This window comes from Calonectris borealis, chromosome 1, assembly GCF_964195595.1.
Source record: "Calonectris borealis chromosome 1, bCalBor7.hap1.2, whole genome shotgun sequence".
Lineage (NCBI taxonomy): Eukaryota > Metazoa > Chordata > Aves > Procellariiformes > Procellariidae > Calonectris > Calonectris borealis.
This window is the reverse complement of record NC_134312.1, coordinates 59155931-59166484: the sequence shown is the minus strand read 5'-3', so window position 1 is coordinate 59166484 and position 10554 is coordinate 59155931. Positions and strand designations below refer to the sequence as shown.

Sequence of the window (10554 nt, the reverse complement as noted above, 5' to 3'; positions counted from 1 at the left end):
AACGCGCCCCCCTCCCCCCGCCCGCAATGGTTTCACCCGTTCCCCCCTCCGCGCACTGCCACAATGGTCCCGCCCGACCGCCATTTCACCTCCCCCCGCCCTTCTCTTCCAGATTTCGCGCCAAACTGCGCCCGGCCGGCAGGGGGCGGAACGCCCCGGCCAATCGGCGGCAGAGGCGATGTAGAGCGCTTCCTCTTGGGGCGGGGCGGGAGGGCGGCCGGGGCCCAATCCGCGGCGGCGCTCTGCGTGCGGGCCAATCGGAGTGCGCGGCGGCGGCGGCGGCGGCGGTGGCGCGTCCCGTGCAGCAGTTTGGTTTCCGCCGCGCGCCGCTTTTGCCGCGAAAAAGTTGGTGGCGGCTCCCACGGGCAGCGAGGTGCGGAGCGGGGCGGGATGGGGTCCCGTGGGGCATTGGGGGTGGGGGCAGTGCGTGGGGTGCAGCGCAGCCGGGGTGAGGGGGGCAGGATCCCGTAGGGCGTCTGGTGCGGGGGAGGAGGGGGTGTTTGGGGCTGACCGTGCGCTCTCGCCCCCGCAGGGGAGCAGCAGTCGCCATGTCCGGCTTCGACGACCCCGGCATTTACTACAGCGACAGTTTTGGGGGCGATGCGTCGGTGGACGAGGGGCAGGTTCGGAAGTCGCAGCTGCAGAAGCGGTTCAAGGAGTTTCTGCGGCAGTACCGGGTGGGCACGGACCGGACGGGCTTCACCTTCAAATACAGGTGCTGTTGTGACCCCTCTTCTTCTTCTGTGGCCTTGTCCGCTCCTCTTTGCACATCCGATTTGCTGTTAACCTCCCTCCTGCTATGCACACCCCGGGTATACAAGCACATGTCAGCTTTTTTCTTCCCATAGACTGTAAAGAGCTCCTGGTATCAGAAATGTTGTTGTTCCCATTTAACCTTATAGGAAAACTACGGTCTGGTGTTCTCCCAAATTTTTAGGGAGCCAGCCAGTGCCAGAGGTAGCAATAGACGGATCTGCACTGCCAAACTTGCACCTAGTTCTGAAATTCAAGGTCTGGCTTCAAGTCCTAGTGCTTTCTGGTCTGGAGTTTTTGTCTGTATCCACTAAAATCAGTGCGGCACTGTCCATGTGTGTCTTCTGAGGCTATAAAGGTCCCTTGGCCATCCCTTTGCCTATACAGCTTGGAGACACAACTGTGAGAGAACACAGACACGTATCACGCAAGGGCTGGGAAGATCTTTCACCTTTAATCTCTGAATTTCATGCACCCTGCCTTTTTTAAGGAGCATATTGCCTGCTGTGCTATTACTTTTTTTTAATCATAGTTTAGGTATAAGAGGTATTATCCTGTGCAGAAGTTTTCTAATTGCCTATCTGGTCGTGTAACTCTAGTAAAGTATAGCACTATACTTTACATGGTCACTGCAAGCACTGGTGTCCCTGGTCTTATGTCACATTTCAAAGTGGGTTTGGGTGAAAGATTTGCCCAGGTCCCCCTAGGCAAATCTCTTGGCACTCTCCTGATTTTCCCCGTTTGCTTCCCAAACCAAGGTCTCCCTGCAGAACCTGCCTTCTCTGCTCCCTGCTTGTCATAAGGTCGCTGTGGGTGACTGGTGCTTTCTGCCCTGTAAACCTTTACCACTTACTGTCTTGCAGGGATGAGCTTAAACGGCACTATAACCTGAGTCAGTACTGGGTGGAGGTGGAGATGGAAGACTTGGCCAGCTTTGATGAGGATCTCGCTGACTATCTGTACAAGCAACCAGCGGAGCACCTGCAGCTGGTAAGGGTGGAGGAGGTTGGCCACCTGGCGCGCTGACGTGGTCACGTTGTGAGAGCAGTCCTGATGATACGCTGTAAAATACCCATAATAGCCTAATTGTTCCCTTTGTAGTTGGAAGAAGCAGCAAAAGAAGTTGCAGATGAGGTCACCCGTCCTCGCCCTTCAGGGGAGGAAACTCTCCAAGACATCCAGGTCATGCTGAGATCAGATGCGAACGCAGCCAATATCCGCAGCCTGAAGGTGAGGTGAATCTGCTGCCATTTGGGCAGTGAGTGGCAGGGCTTGCTTGCGTGGGGGTGTGATTGCAGGGAAGCTTTTGGAACTTGATCACGTAGTACACTAATTTACAAGCAGGAATACTCTGCAACTTAAATGTGACTGTAAAGGACTGCTATTATTGATTGCTGCTGTGGGGACTTTATTGCTATTAGTGATGTTCTGCGTGGAGTGTTTTGTCCTTTTCTCTTTTGTTTTGAAATCAGCATGGCTTAAGTCATGCAGCCTTCCCCTACTACTCTAGAGCAAGAGAGTGACATTGTCAAGAAGCGCAGGCTTTTTCGTTCTGGTACCTTAGTCCCATGAATGTGGGAAGTTTAGCTAAGAAAGAACTGTGTTTCTTTAACGCCTTTAGTTTCCCATCCATCCTCCAGTGACAGCTTTCCCTTCACCTTTTCCCTTTCAGTCCGACCAGATGTCCCACCTTGTGAAGATCCCTGGGATCGTAATTGCGGCAACCCCTGTGAGAGCCAAAGCCACCAGAATAGCCATCCAGTGCCGCAGCTGCCGCAACACCATCAGCAACATTGCGGTGCGCCCAGGCCTGGAGGGTTACGCTCTCCCTAGGAAATGCAACACGTAAGGACTGACATGGGGATGCATGCAGCAGGCTGGTGGGGGGAAAAAGGCTGCGTCCCCTCCTCCTGCTCCCTCTCCATCCCATACGTGCTGCATAGAGTCAGCTCCCAGTCACACAAGGCAGAATCTGTGCTGCTCTCTGCCTCTTCCCTTCGTGTTGCCCTTGTGTCTGCGTGCACCCGTGGCTGGCAGGTTTTAGCTCCATCCATCTGCGGTCACACTGGTCGTAATGCTGTGTGACCAGTGCTGCAAGCAGGGTTGAGCGACCGTGTCCAGGGAGTTCTTTTTATCTGCAGGGCGTTTTGCCTGTGGTACCTAAAGGTTCGTTCCTGCCTCCAGCTGTCCCATAACGCTGCATTAAGCTGCTGTCCTAACTTCGTATTAAGTTCTTCTCTTTTTCAAACAAACTTCTTGCTTCCACGTTCCCCCTCCCCAGGGAGCTGTTTTGCATTACCTTCTCTAGGGATGCTTTGCTCCTAACCTTCCAGTCCTGCTTTACAGCTCTTGATGCCTGTGCGAACTGTGAGCGTTAGGCTGCTGCTGTGGCAGCTCTTGCGCCGACCGATCGTGGTGGGTTGTGTCTTCGAGCTCGTGCCTGCCAGTATTTATTTTCTGCGCCTTATCTCTAATGCAGCTTGAGAGGCCTTTGGGGTAGGGATCGTTCTTGCATGTGGGTCTGTACAGGGCCTCGCTCCTGATCCTTGACTGCACGAGTGCATCTGCATTCTCCTGTTACCTTCCCGAAAGCCCTGTCCCTGCCTGCATGGCGTCAGGCATCAGTACCGATGTACTGGGACGGCAGCAGGACGTGGAGGAGCTCCTTGTCGCGGAGAGCTTGTAGTCTAGCAAGGCAGATACGTCTCGAGAGACTGGAAGGTTGATGGCAGCCTTGTCACATCGCTAATTGCTTTCTCACCAGAAACCACTTAACATTTGCTTCGTTGGCGAGGTTATAAAGAAAAATGCCCTGCCATGTCACTGAATCTATACTGTTACCTTCTGTGTAATTAATGAATTACCTTCCTCCCTGCTTTTAGCTAGCAGGGGAGAGGAGGGAGGCAGGGAGAGTATTCAGGCAAGTATCACCCTGTCTTTGGCTTGTTCTCATGCCTGCTTTTGGCAGCTGTTGAAGACAAGACCGAGGGCTTGCTGAGCCTTTGGTTTGGCCCTGTGTGACTGCCCTTCTTGCCTGCTGGGCACTGCTCGGAGGGGCGGCTGCTCTGGGCTCTGTCACCGCTGTCCCCCCTCCCAGGGGCTCCAGAGGGGCTCCCAGGGGTGGCTCCTGAGTGCCAGCAGCCTTCCCTGGTTGATCTCTCTGCACAGAGAACAAGCTGGCCGCCCGAAGTGCCCGCTGGACCCCTATTTCATCATGCCAGATAAATGCAAGTGCGTGGACTTCCAGGTCCTGAAGCTGCAGGAGTCCCCGGATGCTGTGCCGCATGGGGAGATGCCCCGGCACTTGCAGCTGTACTGCGACAGGTACCGGCGCGGTCTCCCCCATTCACCCCGCTGGGCTCACGGGTGTTGTTGGTGCCATCTTTTCCCCCACTACCATCCTCTGCTTTCCCTTTCCTCCTCTTAGGTACCTGTGTGACAAAGTTGTCCCAGGGAACAGAGTCACTATCATGGGCATCTACTCCATCAAGAAGTCTGCCCAGAGCAAGAACAGAAGCCGTGACAACGTGGGTGTGGGCATCCGAAGCGCTTACATCCGTGTGGTGGGCATCCAGGTGGACGTGGAGGGCTCAGGTGAGGGCTGCTTTTGGTGACCGTCCGGTCTGTGTTGGTAGCCTGGTGTTGGGAGAGCCCCCCTCCCTGAGCAAGGCAGTCTCTCAGCAAGGACTGTATGAAATCACAGCCTGGGTCCTTTTCTGCTGCTTATATAGCAGAAGATTCAAGCTAGTCCAGGGGTCTAACTTGTCCTGGATACTCGGGTGTCCTGTGTGACTTTTTCTCAGTGATATTAAATGAGGAGGCTTCAGCCTCAGTCCTCCAGGGTATTTAAGTTCTTTTATCTTACTGATCTTAGTGGGAACCTGCTAAGCCGTCCCTGAGGATCTGGGCTGAAGTTGACGGTTAAAATTGAGCTATATTTTTAAAATATGGTCCTGACTGTAATTCTCTGTCTGGTTCCTCCAGAGCTGCTTTGCTTTTTCCTACCAGCCTCCAAGGAGACAGCGTGCCTTGCTGGGATAGCAAACGCCTGCCCTCTCCAGCCTTCCCACCTGGTGGTGATTTTCAAGAAGGGATTTTGATGTAGCAGGTGTGGGGGGAGTAGTGTCATTTACTTTAAAACATCCATTTGTTCACTGTTGCTCCATTCTCCTCATCCTGTGTACAGGACACAGCTTTGCTGGCTCAGTGACCCCTCAAGAAGAGGAGGAACTTCGTCGCCTTGCTGCCATGCCCAACATCTACGAGACGATCGCCAAGAGCATCGCGCCCTCCATCTATGGCAGCACCGACATCAAGAAGGCCATTGCCTGCCTCTTATTCGGAGGCTCTCGCAAGAGGTGGGGAAAAGTCAGCCTGGTGGAGGGAGAGTGGTGGCAGGGGTGTCATTCATGGCACAAAGCCCTCGTACAGTCTTCTGGCGGTGCTACCAACCACCTGGCCCTTGTCAGCAATGCTTGGTTAACAAAATGAAGGCTCACCATCTCTCCTCCCTCTCTTCTTCCCACCCTGTCGCTCCAGGCTCCCGGATGGACTGACCCGCAGAGGAGACATCAACTTACTGATGCTGGGTGACCCCGGCACGGCCAAATCCCAGCTGCTGAAGTTTGTTGAGAAGTGTTCGCCCATCGGGGTAGGTGGTTTGAGGTGCCCGCTTGTAGCGCGGCTCATTTCTTCCTTCTGCTCCCTGCATAGCACCGAAGACCAGACGGTGGTCACAGCAGAAACCTGCCCGTGCATCCACAGCTAGGCTGGCTGGCAGAGGTGCAAACTGCCATTTCTGGTGCTAGCCTGGAAGAGGTGGGGTGCAGGACAGGGGATGAGGGAGGGAAGGGGAAGCGAGTAATGCCTTTCATTATGATGTGAGCCAGGCTATTTACAGACATCCAAAGATGTGACTGGTGCTGTTGTTTATTGTTGAGACTTGATCAGTGGTGAGGTTGGCTGGTCAGGACAAATGAAGTTGACTGCATCTCAGGCACGGACCTCCAGGCTGAGCCCAGGCATGAAATTATATTTTCAGCTGTGTTTCTTGTAGTCTCCATTAAACTCAGCCTCTGACTGCGTTGTTCCCTCCAGGGGAAAACAAAGCTAATGCAGCAGCCCACCAAACAATGAATCACTCCCTGTTATGTACTTAATACCTGTATTTGTGTGTCTGCAAGCCCTCCGGTGCATCACAGCTGCTTAGTCCGAGGCCTGGGACTAGGCAATAGTTTTGCTCTGTACCCAGCAGGTCTGCTTTTGGCATGTGCTGAGGGGTTTTCCTGGAGGGCTTTGCGTTTCCTCCAGCAGCTCTGGATTTTGCAGTTCTGGGGGTGCTTTGTCCTCCAGCTGGAGCGGTGGGCTCCTGGGTCTCACGGCGGCTGACGTGCTGTCCCTTCCTTGTCCCACGCGCCGCTAGGTATACACCTCGGGGAAAGGCAGCAGCGCTGCCGGCTTGACGGCCTCGGTGATCCGCGACCCTTCCTCCCGGAGTTTCTTCATGGAGGGAGGAGCCATGGTGCTGGCAGACGGGGGAGTGGTGTGCATCGATGAGTTCGACAAGGTACCCGTGGGGGCTGCCTGCGCCGGAGCGGGGAGGAGAGCCCTTGGGCTGCCAGCTGCTCCCGGGAGAGCCCAGAGCTGCAGGAGAAAGGGTGACTCTCCTGAGGCTGCTTGGCTTTCTTTCGGGGAAGGTCAGGGGATGGGACTGCAGGGAAATTCTGGTTACCTCCTGCGCTCCTGAGCAGAGGTCCTTGCAGAACTTTACCTCGGGGGTCAGCGTCGGTGGATGTGTAGCTGAGGTCCGGCGGAGGTGATTGATGGTGACTCTTTTTTTTTTTTTTCATTCCACCTCATTTCTCCCGCCTCGGATGAGAAGATGCGGGAGGATGACCGCGTGGCCATCCACGAGGCCATGGAGCAGCAGACCATCTCCATTGCTAAGGTGAGCTGCGGGTGCATGTCGCCCGGGGGCGGGAGGCTGACTTGCCGCTGGGTTTCCCCGAGAGCCCAGCAACCAGCAGTCGCGCATCCTTTGCCAGAATTGCCAGTTTTAGAGTGGCTAGTCCAGGCAGTGGTTTTGATGGTTACTGGTTTCTCTGATCTAAGACCAGTCAGCCCTGCCTGTAGGCTTTGGATTGTCTTCTCTCGGGCAGCCTGAACTTCAGCAGGACTGAAACGAGCTCCCTCTGGCTGTCCTCTGCTCCTCTAGATTTAGTAGTTCTGCTGATATCCCTCTGTCACAGCCTGATGTCACTTCTTTTTCTTCTTTCCTTTCCACTGCTCTCCACACCCTCAGAAGATCTACAGAAACTGCCTGACATCCTGGTGCCAGGTCTTCTCTCAAATCAGAGTTTCTCTTCATTTCCATTGCTCAACCTTTTTTTGTAGCACCTCTGCTCCCTCCTGGTCGCTCTGGCTCACCCGTTAGCTGTTCAGTCCCCGGTACAGAACAGCCACCATGACTTTTCCTTGCTGGTCGCTCTTGCCCTGCTACCTGCAAACCCACACTTTGTCCCTGGGGCTGCCCAAGGGGACTCAGCCCCAGCCACCCAGTTTCTGTCTCAGGTTGCAAACTTGGTGATAGGGTCTTGTGTGTCCTTGCACTTGACATGAGGTTTTAAATGAAGTTATTCAGTGCTCAAGTCTCAGCTGAAGCCAATCCTCCTCCAGAAGGACACGTGGGTCCAGCCCCATGTAGCTCCTGTACTCCCTCTCCAATGTGGAACCATTACAGAGCAATTGGTTGCTACTTAAGGGGTTTTATTTAAATGCAAGTGATTGAGGATGAGTCCTTGCAAACTGCTTTGGAGACCTTTCACTGTGAGTTAATAGCCTTCTAGCCCTGCTGTGACATGGATCTGGTCCTGACGCCATCCATTTCTCCTTCCCTCCGCAGGCAGGAATCACAACCACACTCAACTCCCGCTGCTCAGTGCTGGCAGCTGCCAACTCCGTCTTCGGGCGCTGGGATGAGACCAAGGGCGAGGAGAATATTGATTTTATGCCCACCATTCTGTCCCGATTTGACATGATCTTCATTGTCAAGGATGAGCACAACGAGGAGCGAGACATGGTGGGTCAGGTTTTGATGGTTACTGGTTCAGGGCGCGTGGGTGCAGCTGGGACTCATGGTGCCCCATTTTTCGGGAGGGAGAGGCAGGGGGGTTCCTGCTGCCTGACCGCCTTCTGCTCTCCTAGACGTTGGCCAAGCACGTGATGTCCTTGCACGTGAGCGCCTTGACACAGACCCAGGCCGTGGAGGGCGAGATCGAGCTGAACAAGCTGAAGAAGCTCATCTCCTTCTGTCGGACGTGAGTGAGAGGCATGACTTTTTGGCAGTGCCCAGGCTGGGAGGTGGTGGTGAGAAGCAAACCACGCAGCCGATATTTGCAAGTGCTCTATCTGGGTGACCTTTTTTTAACTCCTGCCTTGAAAAAAGGGAAGCGAGAGCAGCTCACAACGGTGACGCAGGTTGGCCCAAGGAAGCGAGGGGTGCCTGGGGACCCCCCTGCCCAGCCCAGGGGACCCTCCCTGGTGGCGCTGCCTCCAGCTCCTGTCCCCCCTTGCAGGAAGTGTGGCCCTCGGCTCTCGGCGGCGGCGGCGGAGAAGCTGAAGAACCGCTACATCCTGATGCGGAGCGGCACTCGCCAGCACGAGCAGGAGAGCGACCGCCGCTCCAGCATCCCCATCACCATCCGGTGAGCAACGCCACTCTCCTCACCCCACCGAAACCCTCAGGATTGGGGTTGCATCGCTGGGAGTCAGCTGGGGTAGCCCAGGAAGGGGGTTGGTGGGGTGCTGGGGTTTGGGGGAGCCCTCTGTGAACAGGGCAACACTGGAGGGGGCGGGGGGCAGGAGGTGCCTGGAGTGGGGTAGGTGGGGGTGTCAGGGGTCGGGGGGAAGGAGAAGGTCCCTAGGAGCCGCAGTAGAAAGCAGGGAACATCTCCTTTGGCCACAGGCAGCTGGAGGCCATCGTGCGCATTGCCGAGTCCCTGGGGAAGATGAAGCTTCAGCCCTTCGCCACCGAGGCGGACGTTGAGGAGGCCTTGCGGCTCTTCCAGGTGTCCACGCTTGATGCAGCCATGTCGGGCAGCCTGTCAGGTGAGGGGGAGATGCTCTATGCTGGGGGCGGGAGGGAGATGCTGGGCCTGGCTGCTCAGGGCAAGGAGAGATGAGCTCCTCTCCCAGGAGCAGTCTGGCAGGGCCGGGGGTGCTACCAGGCACCCCCAAGGCAGGTGCTGGACCTGCTTTCCGAGCAAAGGCAAAGCAATGCCTGTGGCAGCAAGGGGCCGTCGTGGCCGTGGGGCTGTGGCTCACAGGGAGGGCAATGACAAACGACACCAAGGGTCTCCACCTGTGCTGGGCAAGGAAGGGATGGTCTGGCCCCTTGTGGTCCCAAGGGCAGAGTCCAGTGCTTGAGGTGGTTCTCCAACCTGTTTCTCCTCTAACCTCTTCTCCATGGGGGTGGAGACAATGTTTCCTTGGGAGGCAGCGTGGCACAAAGGGTTTGAAGGAAGCTCCAGCAGTCAGGTCCACATTCAGCTGTGTCTTTGGAGCTGCCTTTGATGGTGGATTTGCTCATGGGTTCCCTAAAGTCTCTGAGACGTGCAGGTGTGGTGGGAGACACAGGAGATGGGCACTCTGCTTTGAGAGTGACGTCTGGGCGGCACAGAGCTCACACGGCCTCTCCCTTCAGGGGCAGAAGGCTTCACGACGCAGGAAGACCAAGAGATGCTGTCCCGCATTGAGAAGCAGCTCAAGCGCCGCTTCGCCATCGGGTCTCAGGTGTCGGAGCACAGCATTGTCCAGGACTTCATGCGGCAGGTGGGCCAGGGACCCCGTGGAGGGTTGGGCTGTGAAACCAGGGACCGTAGGCTGCTCCTCGGGGGGTGAAACCCATTCCCCAAGAGGTGCCTGGAGAGCCTTTTGGTCATACTTGCTTTTGAAGTTGTTTGTAGGGAGCGGTGTGCAATGTGATTGTAGAGTTCAAGGGGGGTGAGACAAGAACTCATTTTTCTGCAAAAGCACTGAGGTTTGGTTCTGTTCGGGTAGGTTGGGGTCCTACCCTTGAAACCAGAACCCTTTGATTTGTGAGACTGCAGTCAGGCCTGAAATAATGAAAGGGGAGAGGAGCATCAGCACCTGGTGCCAACGGGCTCCCTCCTTCCAGAGTGGCATAGCCAGGCTTTAGGAGTGGTTGCACGTTCCTGATGGGCTCCGGTGAGCTTTTCCCTGACGGCTCATCTCCTCCTGCTCTCCCCTTTTCCAGAAATACCCAGAACACGCCATCTACAAGGTGCTGCAGCTGATGATGCGGCGGGGGGAGATCCAGCACCGCATGCAACGCAAAGTCCTCTACCGCATCAAGTGACCTCCCTGTCCCACGTGCAGGCAGAGTGCTTCCCTGCTCCTGGAAGAAGATTTTCCTTCGGGAGCCAAACAACCCAGGGCCTCCCTCTTGAACCAGGGTTTGGGGTGGTCAGTGTTCCCCTTGGGTGCTCTGTCACTGTGTCACGTCAATGTTTCTTTGAACTCCAAAAGCTTTTAGTTTGTATTAAAATAAAAACTGATATGGGTAGCCCAGGGTCTTTGGCTGCCTGGAGGGAGAGCGGGGATGTATCCCCTTGCCCTTTTGGAGGCGGTGCAGGATTTTGGTTGGAAAGGCATCGCTCCTGCTTGCCCTGTGTTACCCACTGCCCAGCACCCACCCTGGGGACTTGCCTCAAGGCAGGACGCAGCCCTGAAGGCAGAAACTCATTTCTCGCTCAGGGTTTGATCTGTCTATTAAGGCATAAA

General features: G+C 55.7%; 1 protein-coding gene across 2 annotated transcripts; it reads left to right on the top strand.

Moving 5' to 3' along the window:
- The first annotated feature begins 282 nt into the window (after positions 1-282).
- Positions 283-10336, top strand: MCM5 (minichromosome maintenance complex component 5). Of its 2 annotated transcripts, XM_075156272.1 has the most exons (17): positions 283-373; positions 533-715; positions 1617-1743; positions 1855-1983; positions 2426-2598; positions 3922-4077; positions 4181-4347; positions 4940-5111; positions 5293-5404; positions 6176-6319; positions 6635-6700; positions 7655-7831; positions 7957-8069; positions 8328-8456; positions 8717-8859; positions 9455-9582; positions 10028-10336. In XM_075156272.1, the coding sequence occupies exons 2-17, from the start codon at positions 549-551 to the stop codon at positions 10127-10129; spliced, it is 2205 nt and encodes a 734-aa protein (XP_075012373.1). In that variant the 5' UTR covers positions 283-373; positions 533-548; the 3' UTR covers positions 10130-10336. The 2 variants fall into 2 exon arrangements, 1 of the variants encoding a protein (XP_075012373.1); XR_012674502.1 differs by lacking the exon at positions 10028-10336 and having other exon boundaries at positions 8721-8859.
- Positions 10337-10554: the final 218 nt, after the last annotated feature.

Bases quoted from the DNA above. Each gene is read 5' to 3' on its own strand.
- MCM5 (XM_075156272.1), top strand. From the start codon at position 549: ATGTCCGGCTTCGACGACCCCGGCATTTACTACAGCGACAGTTTTGGG. The intron at 1,744-1,854 runs GTAAGGGTGGAG...TTCCCTTTGTAG, and splicing joins CAGCGGAGCACCTGCAGCTG to TTGGAAGAAGCAGCAAAAGA. The intron at 4,078-4,180 runs GTACCGGCGCGG...TCCTCCTCTTAG, and splicing joins TTGCAGCTGTACTGCGACAG to GTACCTGTGTGACAAAGTTG.